The sequence below is a fragment of the Protomyctophum parallelum genome (assembly GCF_964188405.1).
Source record: "Protomyctophum parallelum genome assembly, chromosome: 13".
Lineage (NCBI taxonomy): Eukaryota > Metazoa > Chordata > Actinopteri > Myctophiformes > Myctophidae > Protomyctophum > Protomyctophum parallelum.
In genome coordinates this window covers 25,842,727-25,861,822 of record NC_139708.1, presented here as the reverse complement: position 1 = coordinate 25,861,822, position 19,096 = coordinate 25,842,727, and the positions used below count along the sequence as shown (strand labels likewise).

Genomic DNA, 19,096 nt, shown 5'->3' with positions numbered 1-19,096 from the left:
TCTAATTTCCATTTTCCAGCCATTCAGTTGCAAAAATAATAAAATAAAGAAAACTTATTTTTTTTAATATATATAATTTGGGGACCCCCCCCCCCTGGTCTACATAACATAACATGACATAATGCTATCTATAAATGGTAGGCTGTGCATCAGCCTTCATTCAGGGTCACTAGTGCTGTAGGCCAACATCTCCCATGAGAATGTGCGTGCTCTCGGCTGAAACCAACAATGAGCCTCTCCGACCTACTTACTAACTTACCTCTTATGTGCGACAATGGTCAACTACACACTATAGAGAGTACGCACATCAATCACTTTTCCACCGGGACACCCCCCCCCCCCCCTAGGCCTATACCCTATACTATGTAGGCCTAGTATAGTCAGGTACGGTAAAGGCCAAAGGGCCTATTTATTTTAATAGTCAATATGTAGGCCTAGTTGGCTATTGTCTCCACCAGGCCGAAGGCATGGGGGGAGAGTATGTTTTGCACTCCGTCCGTCCGTCCGTGTGTCTGTCCGTCCGTGTGTGTGTGCGTGAGCAGCTAATCTCCGGCACCGTTAACCCGGTCAATGCCAAATTTCCAGAACGGCCTGTTATAGCGCCACCAGGAGGCCGCTTTGTGCAAAACAAGTTTTTGCACAGTACACCTACAGATTTTGTCCAAACATCGCGCAAATTGGTACACAGTCTCTCTAGAGCCATTCAACGAAACGGGTCTTTCAGATTTCTCAGACTCCATCCTGATTGGTTAAGATTGGCTTCCAAAGTTCACAGGAGTGCTCAGTTTCAAACAAAATGCTGCAAATCATGAACACATTGCGTGATTTCCGTACGCACATTCCCACTAGGCCGAGGAAGAAATGCCACATGAACAATTTCAACTCAGCCTCAAGGTGGCGCTATAACTGGCCGAAAAGTGTTTTTACCTCTAACTGCACGGATCTGTGGATAACTTTGTATGCCAACCTTAGAGTATATATGAATAGAGAAGGCACCCAGAGGAAATCTTGAGGCGAAATGGACATAGTGGCCGAATGAAGGTATTGCAGCCTGGCCCCAAACACATGAACGCGCTGTCCGTTGACTAACATTGTACACGTTCACGACGGACGACGATGTATTGATTGATTGAATACTTTATTAACAGGCTTTGGGCCAAAAAGCCCCTATAGGGCCCTATAGGCTTGTTTCCATTGTGGTCCTCTGTATAATATCGGAATCGGTCAGAATCTGTATCGGCAGATATGACCCTACAAATAATCGGATATCGGTCTTAACATCATAATCGTTTACCCCTACATTTTATACATCAATGATCATAGAACAAACATTCTGATTCAGGAGATGCTGTACTTTCACATGAACATGATTGCCACCAGAGGCCGCTGTTTTGTATGGAATTGTATTATTTATTTTTGTTTTATCATCGTTCAAGTAGGCCTATATATTTTTCGTGAGTGACACACAATGTGTCAATCACTTTTGAAGACAATACGAAATGTAATTAAAATAAAAAACTATGAATTGTAGCCTGCGATAAATTAATGAACGGCAGCTCGATCAACACGGGGTATTAAACAGTCTGTCTGTGTGTGTGTGCGCGCGCGTGTGTGTGTGTGTGTGTGGGAGAGAGAGTCAGAGAGAGAGAGAGAGAGAGAGCGAGCGAGCAAGAGAGGAGGAGGAGACTGTCTCTCTCACACACACGCACGAACGGAGGCAGAACGTGGAGAGAGAGAGCGAGAGAGAGAGAGAGAGAGAGAGAGAGAGAGAGAGAGAGAGAGAGAGAGAGAGAGAGACCCATACACAGACAGACAATGGAGGTTTTTCATTGAAGGGAAGTAAGCGTGATGAAGATCGTAGGAGGATTTATTCTGAGTGAGACTCGGTGAGACCCGAACACAACACAAAATGAACTAAACGGTAAGGGTGTGTGTGTGTGTGTGTGTGTGTGTGTGTGTGTGTGTGTGTGTGTGTGTGTGTGTGTGTGTGTGTGTGTGTGTGTGTGTGTGTGTGTGTGTGTGTGTGTGTGTGTGTGTGTGTGTGTGTGTGTGTGTTAAATAAAGGAAGCTCTCGAGATGCAGGAAGGAAACACAGAACACACTGCAGGCCTCTCTCTCTCTCTCGCTATCTCTGATAGGGCCCGGTCACACAGACACCGGTGACCTAAACTATTGTGTGACTCCTCATTGACAAGTCTGTCTGTCTGTCTGCCTGCCTGCCTGTCTGTCTGTCTGTCTGTCTGCCTGCCTGTCTGCCTGCCTGCATGTCTGCCTGTCTGTCTGTCTGTCTGCCTGCCTGTCTGCCTGCCTGCCTGCATGTCTGCCTGTCTGCAGCATTGTTTTGGTCACTATGATGCAAATGAAACACAAATAAGGTGTTTTTCAAGTAAAACCACCACCAGATTCTGGTAGTGTTTTTGTCTTGGGGGGGGGGGGGGGGGGGGGCGTTTGTCTTAAAAAACAAAACAAAAAAAACACACTTGTTGTTTAATTTGAGGTGGAAAATCAGTTTCTGTGAATGAAAATAACAATTAGAAACGAAGGGATGCACCTATTAAATGAAATGTCAGCTGACTGACTGAGTCGATACAATGAAACAACACACACACACACACACACACACACACACACACACACACACACACACACACACACACACACACACACACACACACACACACACACACACACACACACACACACACACACACACAGAGACACACTCCCAGCAACAGCGCCCCCTGCGGGCACTGCATTCACCAGGTCACCGCTATCCGCGTGGAACCACAACAAGCAGCGACACACCGTCCCGACAGCTTTCTGCTTAATATGCTTTCTTTTATGATGACGTCATAATAATGATATTAATGATAATGTGACGCCGTTTGTGTGACAATAAATAAAGCAACACACGCACCAATTGGACGCCGGTTTGAGTCACACCAGAAGCTGTGGTTGTGTTTCTGTGTGACTCTGAGACTGACTGACTGTCAACAAAAGCCTCTTTCTAGCCAGCAAGCCCAGTAGCAACCGCACGCAGTAGCAACCGCACGCACGCACGCACGCACAGTCGCACACACACATCGACATTTTTTTAGAACAGATTTGGATGAATTGCTTTTTTTTTTGTAACATTGGCACAAACACTGGCACACTGGCATGAGAGAGTGAGAGAGACGATTTTTGGTAAACTATTTAAATACATCAAAAGTAGTCAAATAAATAGCCTAATGTCCCTCACATTTAAAAGGTTACATTCGTGGACAATCAAAATTATGTGCATTTTGTATGTGGTGTCATTCAAATGAACGTTGACAATTTATTGCTATGGCACATTTTGATTTTTTGTTTTATTCAAAGTCTATTGAAAAGTTTTCATTTAGTTTTAGTCACATTTTAGTGACCTGGAATGTATTAGTGTTAGTCTAGTTTTAGTGGACTAAATAGCATACGATTTTAGTCGACTATAGATCTACAGCTAACCGTCCTGACAGAATCTGTTTAATTTGTGAAGTATTTAAGACGGCACAGTTTGTTTCTAGAGCCGGGAGTTGAAGACTGTCTCAGCTCTTCAAGTAGTTCCATGTCTGGTCTCCTGTTACAGGCCCAATGGGGGATTTTATTAGATTTTATTTTGTTCATTGTATAATTATATTTACCATATAGCGGTGCCCTGTGCACCCAGTTATTATGCCTGTGTCCCTTTTTACCCATATATGGAGTTCTTTGTCTGGCATGCCCAAACATGGAGTCTATGCAGACGTCACAACCATCATGGTGATGTCGGAACAGGCCAGCTCCATATATGGAGATCTAGGGGTGATCAGGTGTGATCAGTTGGCTAATTTGGGCCCTGTCCAGAGCCTGCAGATTTGGCAGGGGCTTTTGTGGCGGTTCTGGACAAACCGTGGGTCGGACCGACCCGACACCGGGCACTGCACTCCCTGCGGGGGTGTGGAGCGTACGGTTCTCGCGTAGTTATAGTGGATTTCAGACGTACACATGTACAGTACGTACAGAGACTTGGTGCATTTATAGATATATGTATTGTGCCATGTTACAGTATATGAACTATTATACTCTTTACACAGTATATGAACTATTATATATGTTACAGTATATGAACTATTATACGAAGCTTGAGTGTTTTAGTTGGTTAATTGGTTTGATCATTACAATTTACAATTTACAATTTACAATTTAGGCATTTAGCAGACGCTCTTAATCCAGAGCGACTTACATTTAAGCAAGAACAAAAGCATGGGAATACATCACATAAAAGCATTTATCAATATCATGAAACATGCGTAAGCTAAGAAAGTAACAGTGGAATATCTATATAATGAAACTATACATACACTATACATATAAACTATACATATTTACTACTATGCTATACATATGTACTATGGCGTGCTATAACTATATACAATACAATTATAGTGCTGTCTACATAACATGCTATAAGTCTGTGTCAAATGCTATCTAAGCCAACAGAAATGCTATCTAAGGTCATCATCATTGAGTGTGATGTCATGTCGGTTCATTGTCATTGTTTATACAAAATGAAAGTAAGTCCTTTATAGTAACGCACGCACGCACGCACGCACGCACGCACGCACGCACGCACGCACGAGTATGACACCTGGACTGTTGCAGATAAGTGAGTCTCCTCTACACTGCAGAGGACATTTAGCAGGGAATCATCCATCATTATTTCTTTCTCACCTTTTTCTTTTCGATCAAGGACCCCCAGTTCTATATGGACCCCCAGGTCTATGTCATCACTGCCCAAGGACCCCCAGTTCTATATGGACCCCCAGGTCTATATCATCACTGCCCAAGTAGCCCCATTTCCGTCAGAGAGAGAGGGATCCCCATTTGAACGTGTGTTCAAATGGGGATGTGTTTGTGTCAGAGAGAGAGAGAGAGAGAGAGACCTCCATCGTTGTACGTTTATTCATACATGCTCCACCATCACTGTAGTTTTATTCATACAGGCTCCACCATCACTGTAGTTTTATTCATACAGGCTCCACCATCACTGTAGTTTTATGCAAACAGACTCCACCATCATTGTAGTTTTATGCCTACAGGCTCCATCATTGTAGTTTTATTTCATACAGTACCCAATCATCATTGTAGTTTTATTCATACAGACTCCATCATTGTAGTTTTATTCAGACAGACTCCATCATTGTAGTTTTATTCAGACAGACTCCATCATTGTAGTTTTCAGTAAGGGAGGAAGACTGGAGATGGAAGCAGAGCAAATAAACTAGGGTAGTAGGGTGTGTGTGTGTGTGTGTGTGTGTGTGTGTGTGTGTGTGTGTGTGTGTGTGTGTGTGTGTGTGTGTGTGTGTGTGTGTGTGTGTGTGTGTGTGTGTGTGTGTGTGTGTTGTCATGCGCCCTTCTAACAATAACAGGAAATAAGCTCGGAGCACAAGATTGTGTGTGTGTGTGTGTGTGTGAAATCAGTTTACATGATGTGTCACTGTTTATAGTGTCTGTTTACAACTATAACAATGCTATTGTTGTATTGTTGTAGTGTGTGTGTGTGTGTGTGTGTGGTCACATGATCATTCTGTTGTGTTCATTCGCCTGCCTGCCTGCCTGCTTGCCTGCCTGCCTGCCTGCCTGCCTGCCTGCCTGCCTGCCTGCCTGCCTGCCTGCTTGCCTGCCTGCCTGCCTGCCTGCCTGTCTGTCAGAGTGTTGCTCAACCCTTCCATGTGAACATGCAGGAACACATCCTAACCTAAGGAACACATCCTAACCTTCCATGTGAACATGCAGGAACACATCCTAACCTCAGCCTGTTGTTGTGAATCCACTGGTCGTAACATTCCTGTCAGACTGAAGACATGAGGAGAGAAAGGCCAAGCGAGGGGCGAGAGAGAGAGAGAGAGAGAGAGAGAGTCCCCCAAATGGGACGTTTGTCCCTCGATCGCCCCGTCCCGCACCAACAGAACAACAATGTCCTGTATTCAATGATGTGAGAGAGAGAGAGCGAGAGAGAAAGAGAGCGTGCGTCATAGATTCTTTTGCCCAAAATGACCCAAACCTTTTTTATAAATGTGCCTGCGTGCGTGCGTGCCTGCGTGCCTGCGTGCGTGCATGAGATGCGCCAGTGCGTGCGTGCCGTGCGTGCTTGGCGTGCGTGCCTGCGTGGTGTGCGATGCGCCAGTGAGTGCATCTCTGTGATAACCCACACGTCTTTACGTCTTTCACAGCTAAATGCTCTGATGAGAGACCAAGACAAAAATGTCCCAAGACATTGCCAAAGCATTCCCGGGGGTCCCCGGCCAAAAACGTTGAGAACCCCTGGCCTAGAGGAAGCCTTCATGGTCATTAAATACTATCAGAGATAGATAGACTATTTATTTTATTTATTTTGTTATTGTTTGCTTTAATATTTGACAGCCCTAAAGACATTATACCCACAGACTGGTTGTTGGAGGGTTTCAACAACTTGTGATGCCCAGAAAGGACTGCTGCTAACTACCTTTTTAATACGAGTGTCCTCGTATACTCTCGGTGGCGGTGGATCAGCGGTAGAGTGGCCAGATGGTAACCGTAAGGTTGCCAGTTCGAACCCTGTGGGCTCCCCCAGAGTTGGTGTCAAAGTGTCCTTGAGCAAGACTCTGAACCCCCAATTGCTCCTGATGTGCAGGTTGGTGCCTTGCATGGTTTCCTCCGCCATTGGTGTGTGAATGTGTGTGTGTGTGTGGATGGGTGAATGTAATACACCATATATGTAAAGGTGTATGAATGTGTGTGTGAATGGGTGAATGTAATGCACCATCTATGTAAAGGTGTATGAATGTGTGTGTTAATGGGTGAATGTAATGCACCATCTATGCAAAGGTGTATGAATGTGTGTGTGAATGGGTGAATGTAATGTACAATCTATGTAAAGCGCCTTGGATAAAGCTGCTACATAAATGCATCATTTAAAATGTGTTTCTCTTCCACAGACACACGACGAGGTGAATATCAAACGTCCCCCAGAATGCTTCCACCGTCCTCATCCTCATCTTCCTCAGTCCTCGGGTGCGTCTGATTCATTCAAACCATGATGAAGACCGAAGCCCCGCCGGTCGCCGGGGGCAACGCCCCGCCCACCTCCACCCCAAACAACCCCGCCCCCTCCGGAGGAGGTGGGTCTAACCTGCGGAGCGCGTCCCCTCACCGTAACGCGTACGAGGCCGGCCTGGCCGCTCTCAAACAGGTACGACATTTGTGACCAAATTGGAATGAGGGACTGCCATTGGATCTTTTTAGAATTTTCCTTTTTTTTCCATGTCATATGTAAGCAGGGTATCATAGCTTCAAATTGACATATTGGTTGTTCAGTTTGACCCACCAGTTTTGGAGATAGGGCTTATAGAGTAATGTCTTGCAGAGAAACAGCGAGTTGAGAAAACGGGCTTGAAACTTGAAAGGTTCACTTCTGTGGTCTCTAACATTACACCTAGCTACATGTTTAAGCATTTATTTCATATTTACATATCTTCTGTGGTCTCTAATATTACACCTAGCTACATGTTTAAGCATTTATTTCATATTTACATGTCGATTTCAGCTCGGACACTTATTTTAGACATGCTCTAGTATGTGAAGAGTCTGCCTGTGCATTTTGGATAAATTCTTTTTTTGTTTTTCTCCTCTGGTGAAAAGCTGGAGTTTGCGTGATGGCAGGCTCTCACTCAAATCTGGTCACATATTATGGATTTCTTTGGAAATCTTGTCGATTCAATTTGTGATCCCAAGTCGGGGAAACGATGCAAATAGGTGTATGCATGCTAGAGTAGAGAGGACGCACACGCAGAGTAGACACACCAACGGACACACATGCGGTTGAACATGTGCTGCGGTTAGTTCAGAGTTTGAGCAGTGTTGTGTTCGCTGACTACATTTTTCCACTGACGAAAACTAAATGGAAACTACATGAAAGCTAAGCTACGATGACTAAAACTAAGACTAAATAATATATTGACAATTTTGTCAACAAACTAGACTAAAATGCTAGGAAGGGACAAGAGTGTAAGTCATTTTACACTTGGCTGCATGCTGAAGTGTAAAATCAGTCGTTACGACGGCATCATGGCCCGCCAAAATACATTGTAGTCTACTAAACCAACTGTAAATGTAGTCGACATTCCTGGTGACTAAAATGTGACTAAAACGAAAGGAAAACTATTCAAAAGTCTATGACTAAAAGTAAAATCAAAATTTGCTGCCAAAAACAACACTGCTATACATGGTCTAATCAGAAAACAGCCAATCAGAATCAGGTATTGGGACTAACCATTTTAGAATGTATATTTTAACCGATTCTGGGAGGGAACCCCTTTTGGTGTTTTAAGCAAGATGAAAAATCGTGAAAATGTGGTGCAAATCTTTGAATATATATTCTTTCACAGCGAACGTTTTTAACTCAAATCTTTGCTTCCCTCGAATAACATATTTTCAGATGGGGGTCGACGGCCAATTACAGATAATCTTGGGGGTCCTTGACATGAAAATGTTTGAGAACGACTCAGAAAACTGTCAGGATTTAGAAGACATTTGTAGAATCGTCCTCAGGTCTAAATGGGTTAATGTGATTCTACCTTTTTAAAGTTTTTTATACATGGGTTTTTGTCCGATTATTGTTTGGAGTCCCAATACAATGTTTTACACAATTCTTATGTCAAAATAACTCAAGTGTTGCTCCTCCTCCCAAACAGGCCACGGACCACCTGAACAACAAGCCCCGCCCCCCGTCCCAGAAGCCTGCCCTGTTGCCCCGCCCCCCGGGGAGGGGCCAGGGAGGGCGTTATGGATCCAACGTCACCCGCATCAAGAGCATGTTCCTGGAGATGCAGAGCTCGCCTCTAGAGGGCGCTAGAGAGAGCGGTGAGTCACTGTGTGTTTGTATTGGTGGAGATGCAGAGCTCTATCTCGCCTCTAGAGCAGTGATTCCCAAACTTTTTCATGTCAAGCACCCCCAATTTGATACTAATCAGCCCCGCGGACCCCAATTTGAAGAGATATGCCATTATGTAATAAGAGAACAGTTTTACAGTTCTTGCAGTGATTCTCAACCCGTTTAATTTCAAGGAACCCCAGTTTGACATGCATTAGTCAACGGACCCCTCATTTATTGGCATTTATATCTCCCCCAATTTATATTGTAAAATCACAATCTGACTGGTCTAACCAATGACTAGTCTAAACTAAGTAATCATGGAGTGATGATGCATCGTCACACACATAAGATCATAACATCCGGTCTGGGTTTTTGGCTCTTCAAAATAAGAGTTTGAACAACAGGGACAAATGCTGGTGTGAATTATATCACAAGTTGCTGGCGGACTACGTGTTAATAATAATAAATATGATAATGATAATGATAATGATAATGATAATAATAATAATGTTTTCCAGGGTCAGAGGTGAGGTTCTCTCTCCCCAAGGTGTCCAGTCTCAACGACACCGTGGACAGCGGTGCGTTGCTCAAGCTGGGGTCCACGGTCTCCGAGAGGGTCACCCGCTTCGACCCCCAGGCCGTGGGGGGAGGGGCCTCCCGAGGGGGTGGAGCCAAGGCCACAGCGGGAGGACTCTCCAAGCTGCACGAGACCAGGAGGATGTTCGAACAGCGCGCCCTGCAGGTCTGAACCACCATGACACCATCATACATATTAGTGAACAGCGCCGCCCTTCAGGTCTGAACCACCATGACACCATCATACATATTAGTGAAACAGCGCCGCCCTGCAGGTCTGAACCACCATGACACCATCATACATATTAGTGAAACAGCGCCGCCCTGCAGGTCTGAACCACCATGACACCATCATACATATTAGTGAAACAGCGCCGCCCTGCAGGTCTGAACCACCATGACACCATCATACATATTAGTGAAACATCGCCGCCCTGCAGGTCTGAACCACCATGACACCATCATACATATTAGTGAAACAGCGCCGCCCTGCAGGTCTGAACCACCATGACACCATCATACATATTAGTGAAACAGCGCCGCCCTGCAGGTCTGAACCACCATGACACCATCATACATATTAGTGAAACAGCGCCGCCCTGCAGGTCTGAACCACCATGACACCATCATACATATTAGTGAAACAGCGCCGCCCTGCAGGTCTGAACCACCATGACACCATCATACATATTAATGAAACAGCGCCGCCCTGCAGGTCTGAACCATGGTTGCACGATAATTCCTAGGGCGGCGCTGTTCATGGAGACCAGATTCTACAAAATGTTCTTCTAAATCAGGGGTTTTCAACCGGTGGTCCGCGGCCGCCTGGTGGTCTGCGGAGGTACTGCTGGTGGTCCGCAGACAGGCGTTCAGAAAAGTTGTATTTTTGCCTTTTTTTCTTTACTTTTTCTTTTACCTTTCTAATATATATATAAAACTTATTTGCACTATTTTTTACTTGTTTGTGAATAATAATAATAACTTAAGTCGAATCTAACATTACAATTCAAAAAGTCAAGTGCTCAACGTGTCAAATAAACTAAAAAAAAGCCATCAGCTGCTGCAGCGGAACAACCATCCTTCTCTTCCACCCAACGCATGTTGTGCTTCCACCCAACGCATGCATGCTTACCGTGCTTGCTGCCCAAGGCAAGCACGGTAAGACGTTGCGTTGCCATAATTATTCATGCAATTCATAATAATACGTTTGGTAAAGTCAAATCTCCCTGCCATAGAGTTATAATATCTGCCGCGGATCGATTGAATAGTCTCACATAATACGTGACATAGGCCTATTCAATGTGCAACTTCTCAGTCTATCGTTGCCGAAAAGGCAGAGCTACAAGCTCACAACGCGATGCAACCAGGTGCAATGTGAGCTGGTAGATTGGCTATTTTTGGTGCGTGACACCGTCGTACGATGATGTATACATTACGCTTTTAAAGTGACGGTACACAATGAACAGTTCCCTCTGTATGTTAGAAAGGTAATGTATAAACCGGTGCAGGTTGTAGGTTGGTTAAAATAAAGAGAAGATTATTAGATTAATAGAATAAGATAAAAAAATATATTCTGTGTGTGTGTGTGTGTGTGTGTGTGTGTGTGTGTGTGTAGTGTGTGTGTGTGTGTGTGTGTGTGTGTGTGTGTGTGTGTGTGTGTGTGTGTGTGTGTGTGTGGGGGGGGGGGGGGGGTTGTCAGAAACAAACCTACTGTGACTGTCAAATGTGTCTTCAGTGTTTGGGTGATTAACTGAAATGGATTATTATTTTGAGACTTATTTTGAGTCCTGCTTAGTACAAGTAAAAAACACTTTTGTTAAACTTTTGATAATAAAATACTTAGTTTTTTTTGTCCAGCTCATGAATGTAGCCTGTGATAGTGTGATTAGTGAGTAACAAGTAAGAAGAAAACAAAAACAATCTTAACCCATGGTGCATGAATGCCCCACCACTATTGTGTCGGGTGGGTCCATTGTAGATCTACGATGAACCCACCCGACACAACAGTGGTGGTCCCCAGGCTGCTGCTAGTCAGAATGGTGGTCCCTGGGTCAAAACCAGTTGAAAACCCCTGTTCTAAATGATGACCGTTTTCTGAAAAACCCACGTTTCTATATGTGACCAAATTTGACTAGGAGACTGCCATTGGATTTTTTTGAATTTTAGTTTTTTCATTTCATATCAAAGCTTCAAATTGACATAATTGGTTGTTCAGGTTGACCCAGTTTTGGAGATATGGCTTATAGAGTGATGTCTTGCAGAAATCAGCGAGTTGAGAAAACAGGCTTGAAAGGTTCACTTCTGTGGTCTACAACATTACACCTAGCTAAGCATTTATTTCATATTTACATGTCAATTTCAGCTTTGACACTTATTTCAGACATGCTCTAGTATGTGAAGAGTCTGCCTGCTATTAACTCATTTAAAAAAAATAAAAAAAAAATAAAGGTTTTCTCCTCTGGTGAAAAGCTGGAATGTGCGCGATGGCAGTCTCTCAGTCAAATCAGGTCACATATAAGTGGTGCTCAAACATGTGCACAACAAGGACCCCCAAAATGATATGTAATTGGCCGCCGACCCCCATCTGAAAGTATGTTGTTCCAGGCAGGCACTAAGGCTGCACAATATATCGTTATCGTATCGTTATCGAGGTATGAACATGCACAATATCAGTATCGCAAAAAGGCAACGGTATTGCGATATAGATATATCGTCGACATATCGATATGTCAAGCCATTTTGTTTTTTCTTCAGTTGTTAGCTAAACCTAACCCTAAACACTAAAATACTAAACATTATTTTGGAATTCTTAACAAAGAGCATAATAATGTCCTGACGGAGTTGACGTGTAAAAGCTGTGACCACATTGATATCAACATTGTTTGTTTAAAATATCAAACAATTGAATGCTTGTCAGACCAGGTGCTCCACTGTTTGCAACAAATATAAACATGACTTGGAAAAGGAGTCTTCAGGCTAAATCTGTCGACAATATATTCTGATTAATTTAAGACTTTTAAAAAACCTGACGGAGTTGACGGAGATGTGGGACACACATTTGATATGAGATATTTATTGGAAAATATAAATTAAAATTAACTGTGTATATTGTTTGCTTTCATTTAGTATGTATATTTATGTTATTGTGACAGTATTAGACACTTTTTTGGCAGTTTGAAATTGTGACCACTTGCTGGGGACAGGCTTAATACAGGCTTTTTGGGTACAGAGCCTGCTTTTAACTAATTCAGATGGAATATGAAAAAATATATAATGAAACTAATGTCATAAGAATACACAACTGTATTACATTTAACTTGTAAGTGCTTTTATTTTTATGAATTAATTTATTTTTAAACATAAATAAGGCTCTTATGTGTGGGACATGCCCCTGCTCCGCTCCCTCCACTGGCTCCCGATCGCTGCCCGCACAGAATACAAAACTCTGATGCTGGCATTCAAAGCAACCAAACGTATGGCTCCCCCATATCTTGCAAGTATGATTGAACCCTACAAACCCTCCTGCGCACTCAGATCAGCCAACGCAGGGAAGCTGGAAGTACCCTCACTAAAAACGCCGGGACAACGCTCCACACGTCCCAAACTCTTCTCCCTTCTGGCTCCAAAACTGTGGAATGCACTTCCCATTGCAGTCAGAACTGCAGCATCACTCCCAATCTTCCGCCGTAGTCTGAAAACCCACCTTTTCAGACTCCATCATGGCCCATAGCACTTACCCTACCCCCTTAGATAGCATTTCTGTAGACTTAGATAGCATTTGATACAGACTTATAGCATGTTATGTAGACGGCACTATAATTGCATTGTATATAGTCATAGCACGCCATAGTACATATGTATAGCATAGTAGTATATATATATAGTTTATATGTATAGTCTCATAATATAGATATTCCACTGTTACTTTCTTAGCTTACGCATGTTTCATGATAAATGCTTAATTTAGCCTTATTTATGTTAAAAATAAATTAATTCATAAAAATAAAATAACTTGCAAAGTTATATGTAATACAATTGTGTATTCTTATGACATTAATTTCATTATATTTCCATCTGAATTAGCAGTCAAACCCCAGAAGCAAAGATATGAGTTAAAAACGGTTCGCTCTGAAAGAATATAATATTCAAAGATTTGCGCCATATTTTGACGAAAAAAATAAGCTCAATGAAATGTGCCGCAAATCTATTCACAGGACAGGCATATTGGCATGAGAAAACATATCTTATATCAGCACTATAATTGCATTGTATGTACTGTAGTCATGGCACCTCATAGTACATAGCATAGTATAGTATTATGTATAGTTTAAATGTATAGTTTCATTATATAGATATTCCACTGTTACGTTCTTAGCTTACGCATGTTTCATGATAAATGCTTATTATGTGATTTTATGTGATGTATGATGCTTTTTTGTTCTTGCTTAATGTAAAGCCCATCACACATCGTCTGCGACCGCTGCGCGTCAAAACAGCCGCCTCCATTATTTCCAATGAACCTATCGCACACTGGCTCCGTCTGCCGTGTCGCGCCGCGTCGCCTGGCGCGCCGATAGAACCAGTTCTATTTTCCAGGCCGCCGGCGCCGCGCGGCAACGCGCCGCGTCGGACGGAGCCGGTGTGTGTTGGGCTTGAGTCGCTCTGGATTAAGAGCGTCTGCTAAATGCCTAAATTGTACATTGGAAATTGTATTCACAGGACAGGCATATTGGCATGAGAAAACATATGCCAAACATTGCCAAAGCAAAAGTGGAACAAAGCAAACATAAACAATGTTGCTGTGACAGTACAGTGTGTCTGTGTGGAATATAAATGTCACTCTCTCAACTGTCTGTCTGTCTGTCTGTCTGTCTGTCTGTCTGTCTGTCTGTCTGTCTGTCTGTCTGTCTGTCTGTCTGTCTGTCTGTCTGTCTGTCTGTCTGTCTGTCTGTCTGTCTGTCTGTCTGTCTGTCTGTCTGTCTGTCTGTCTGTCTGTCTGTCTGTCTGTCTGTCTGTCTGTCTGTCTGTCTGTCTGTCTGTCTGTCTGTCTGTCTGTCTCTCTGCATCCTGCCTGTCTGTGTGCATGGTGCCTGTCTCTCTGCATCCTGCCTGTCTGTGTGCATGGTGCCTGTCTCTCTGCATCCTGCCTGTCTGTGTGCATGGTGCCTGTCTCTCTGCATCCTGCCTGTCTGTGTGCATGGTGCCTGTCTCTCTGCATCCTGCCTGTCTGTGTGCATGGTGCCTGTCTCTCTGCATCCTGCCTGTCTGTGTGCATGGTGCCTGTCTCTCTGCATCCTGCCTGTCCGTGTGCATGGTGCCTGTCTCTCTGCATCCTGCCTGTCTTTGTGCATGGTGCCTGTCTCTCTGCATCCTGCCTGTCTCTCTGCATCCTGCCTGTCTCTCTGCATCCTGCCTGTCTGTGTGCATGGTGCCTGTCTCTCTGCATCCTGCCTGTTTCTCTGCATCCTGCCTGTCTCTCTGCATCCTGCCTGTCTGTGTGCATGGTGCCTGTCTCTCTGCATCCTGCCTTTCTCTCTGCATCCTGCCTGTCTGTGTGCATCCTGCCTGTCTGTCTGCGCTCCAGGAGAAGCAGGCGGCCAACAACCGCATCCTGCTGAAGAAGGAGCGTGCGTCCGGCTTCCAAGATGGCCGTCTGGACGTGGTGGCGCGTTTCAACGGCTCCACGGAGGCACTGGACCGCCTAGACGACGACCCCGAACCAAGCGAACCCCCCATACCCTCCTCCTCCCCTGGGGGGGTGGAGCGCCTCGACGACGCCCCTGTCCCGTCCCCTGGGTAGGCCTGACTGGTCGCAGTCATTTTCATCATCGCCACTCTATTCGGAAACCATTTGAGATCTTTTCATAATCGTCATAAGTAGCCCCTCCCCAAACCCATCCTTGTCCAATAGGCACGTTGGCAGCGAAGAAAGCTTGACGTGCATAGTAACCGTTGCTAAACTATTTGGATTGTCATTGATTGGACAATCGCTTTTTGGGGTGGGATTTGGGGCTAATTGTTTCCACGTTGAAAAATGTTCATACATTTAAAAAAGACAAAAACATATCCGAAACAGCAGATCTACAAATCTTACAACGCGTCACTTCGAGACGTGATGTAAGCTTGTAGATCAGCTAGTTTCGCTAGTTTCTTTTACCTTTTTTATGTATAAAAAATTTCAGTCATTTCTTTGTATATTTCAGTTATTTGTCATAATCTGCCCTGTGCATGTTTTACAACTGTTACCACCAGGCAAACAGACATTTATTTTGTATTCATTATGTTCCAATGCCAAAAACACAATTCAATTTTTAATTGTGAAATGATTTGTGTGACGACAGTCGTTAACTTAAATGTGTAATTGTGACAGGCCTATCCCCTCTGGGGGTCGTCTGGGACCCCCCCTCCCCTCCTCTGAGGGTCTGGGAACCCCTGCCCTCCCTGCCCCAACTGGGGGGTCCCGGGAGGCCGTCAGTCCCACAGTGCAGCAGCTGAGCGCCGTGTTCGAGAGGAAGGACCCCTCAGCGGAGCCGGGGGGCTCCTCGGACCCCCCTCTGAAGGACCCCCCAGTGGGGCCGGGGGGGTCCTCGGACCCCCCTCTGCTCCCCAGGGGAGAGAGCCCGACGGCCCCATCCAGACCGCCCAAACCTCCCCTTCCACCTCCACTGGAGCCCAAGGTGAGACACGTTCCTCTGCTTCAGGAGAAATCCTTTAACCCATTTTTGTCGGGAACCCCTTTTGAACCCCTTTTGAACCCTTTTGGATCTACAAGCTCATAGCGCGCCACCGAGTGGCGCACTACGAGCTTGTAGGTCTGCTATTTTTGAAAAATCGAAGAACGACTGACATAGAAACATAGCTTTTTCAGAGAACTGTCGTTTTCAAACAGACATTTTTAGAATCTGATCTCAGGTCAGAATGGGTTAAGCAGCCTGGGCATCATTTGGGTCATCAGGGGACGGCAGTTAGCCCTTCGCTGAGTGCCTATTGGTCCGGCAGTCGAGGTGGACGGGGGGGGGGGGGATTTGGTATGTAGTCTTTTTTTATTGGCCTAAAATATTGTCTATATACATACTGTATAGAGCACCAAAGTCCTGACGTAACTTGCTCATCCCTTCGATTCCCCTGGGTCGCGGAAGTAATTTCTCTATGGAGAATAACATGGGGTGATCTTAATATCGTCTACTATAAGCGTTGTGGTCCAAAAATAAACAAGCTGTCTATTATTGTCAGGGAGGTGTCTCTGTATCATTTGAAACAGTCAGTCACTCATATATGATACAGTCTGCTTCTAGCAAAAATCTAACTAATTCAGTAGCAGTAACATTAGCGTTTTCTCTCAGTCAGTTTATTCTTCATATCCATATGAGTGAAGCGGCCGGGATGACATGTTTATTTTTCAAACACAGTTCTTATATGAAGCAATCTAAAAATCCTCCTATGGCGATTTCAATGCAACTAAAAAAATACATGAACCTGGGGACTGACGCCCTCTACTGAAAGTGACGTCAGACTTCGGTGCTCTATATTCATGAATCCATTTTCTGACCGGCTGTCGGTATTGGTAAATTTTTCTATAGGGGTTTCTTGTGACCCTACCATTAACATCCTATGGCAGGCAAAAATGTCAGAAATGTCAAACTTTCCTTTTGCTTTAAGTAGCATGCGACATGTCAAACTAGAGGGTTTTCATGATTCTGAATCCATTCCAAGCATTAGTTTTGACTAAACACAAAATACACTCCTTGGCCATATAGCCACTCCTTGGCCATAGCCACCTCATCACATTTGTCATGACGTCTATGGCCATTTTTTGTGTTTTTTGTGAAAAACTAATGCCTGGAATGGATTCAGAATCATGAAAACCCCCTAGTTTGACACGTCACATGCCGCTTAATCACTAGCATGTCTGAAGTAAAATCAGACAGAAGTAGCATGTGATTAAATTCATATTTAGAAAATGTTTCAGATGTCAAACATTTCTGAGAAATTTCTGGAATGATGATGGATGATGATGGTCATGGAAGGGGAACCTTCTGAAAGCTTAATGGGCAAAGATAATCAACTTCCAAATCTTTAAAAAACGGTCAAAATGACCTCTCAGACATGCTAGGGTTTTAAAGCATGAGGAAAGTTTTTTGACAATTTTGTCTGCTATAAAAAAAAAAAAAAAACAAGGAAATGTTAGTGGCAGAAACAGTATCCAACTCAATCAACTATAACGACCGTCCGACAGGGGTTTTCATGTTGCTCGGTCAGACTACGGTCATTAGTATTATCACCTGGGTAGCTTTTGGGGTGGGGTTTAGCAAAGGGCAAAATCAATCTCTCTCTCTCTCTCTCTCTCTATCTCTCTCAGGTGAAGGAGGGGCTTTGGGGTAAAGGAGAGGAAGTGGTTGTGTCTCAGGGGTCCGAGAGGGAGGAGCTTACTGCATCATCGCAGAGCGGGACCAGAGCGGACCCGCCCACCACGGCCGAACCCACCAATCGGAGCGCCGCGCTGGCCGACCGGGAGGCGGAGCCCCGACCCGAGGGGGCGGAGTTTACGTTGTCCCACCTGGTGCAGGCCGACGTCCACCACGCCCCCCTGGATAACCACGCCCCCCAAGATAACCACGCCCCCCGAGATAACCACGCCCCCCTGGAGAGTAAGGGCCGATTCATACTCCTATTTTAGAGCCGAATAAAAGTCGGTTCGGCTCTGTAAAGTCTACAATGTGACGTCATTTGGCTCTGTAGAGCCTACAATGTGACATCATTTGGATCTGTAGAGCCTACAATGTGACGTTATTTGAGGTTCGGGGGGGAGGCGTTACCGTATGAATCGGCCCTAAGGCTGCACAATATATTGCTATCATATTGTTATCGAAGTATCGCAAAAAACGGTATTGCGATATATCGTCTCTATATAGAGCATCGCGGTATTTATTGTCATTATTTGTCACAACAAGAGTTGTCGTTGTCCGCGGCGTAAACGTCTTTAAATAAATACTTTCTGAAACGTTTAGTGAGGGAAATGAACGGGGAATTCTCTTCCGGGCCTGTCGTGGTCATGAAAGGGGACGGGACTGTCGTCATGAAAGGGGACGGGACTGTCATGAAAGGGGACGGGACTGTCGTCATGAAAGGGGGCGGGACTGTCATGGTCATGAATGGGGGTGGGACTGTCATGGTCATGAAAGGGGGCGGGACTGTCATGGTCATGAAAGGGGGCGGGACTGTCATGGTCATGAAAGGGGGCGGGCCTGTCATGGTCATGAAAGGGGGCGGGCCTGTCATGGTCATGAAAGGGGGCGGGACTGTCATGGTCATGAATGGGGACGGGCCTGTTGTCGTCATGAAAGGGGGCGGGCCTGTCATGGTCATGAAAGGGGGCGGGACTGTCATGGTCATGAAAGGGGGCGGGACTGTCGTGGTCATGAATGGGGGCGGGACTGTCATGGTTATGAAAGGGGGCGGGACTGTCATGGTCATGAAAGGGGGCGGGACTGTCGTGGTCATGAATAAGGGCGGGACTGTCGTCATGAGGAAACGGGGCGGGACTGTCGTCATGAAATGGGGCGGGACTGTCGTGGTCATGAATGGGGGCGGGCCTGTTGTCGTCATGAA

At 44.9% G+C, this 19,096-nt stretch overlaps 1 protein-coding gene across 2 annotated transcripts in view; it reads left to right on the top strand.

Annotated features, from left to right (window-relative positions):
• The first annotated feature begins 1,655 nt into the window (after positions 1–1,655).
• LOC310869193 (neurabin-2-like) overlaps positions 1,656–19,096 on the top strand; it is a 51,336-nt gene continuing 33,895 nt past the window's right edge. Inside the window, exons 1-8 of one of the 2 annotated variants that reach the window (XM_083779803.1) lie at positions 1,656–1,724; positions 1,777–1,886; positions 6,975–7,228; positions 8,730–8,898; positions 9,430–9,653; positions 15,072–15,283; positions 15,858–16,164; positions 17,847–18,135. In XM_083779803.1, coding sequence (XP_083635929.1) covers positions 7,073–7,228; positions 8,730–8,898; positions 9,430–9,653; positions 15,072–15,283; positions 15,858–16,164; positions 17,847–18,135 — 1,357 coding nt within the window. In that variant the 5' untranslated portion in view covers positions 1,656–1,724; positions 1,777–1,886; positions 6,975–7,072. Of the gene's footprint in view, positions 1,725–1,776; positions 1,922–6,974; positions 7,229–8,729; positions 8,899–9,429; positions 9,654–15,071; positions 15,284–15,857; positions 16,165–17,846; positions 18,136–19,096 lie in introns of both variants that reach the window. The other variant, XM_083779802.1, reaches the window with a different exon arrangement.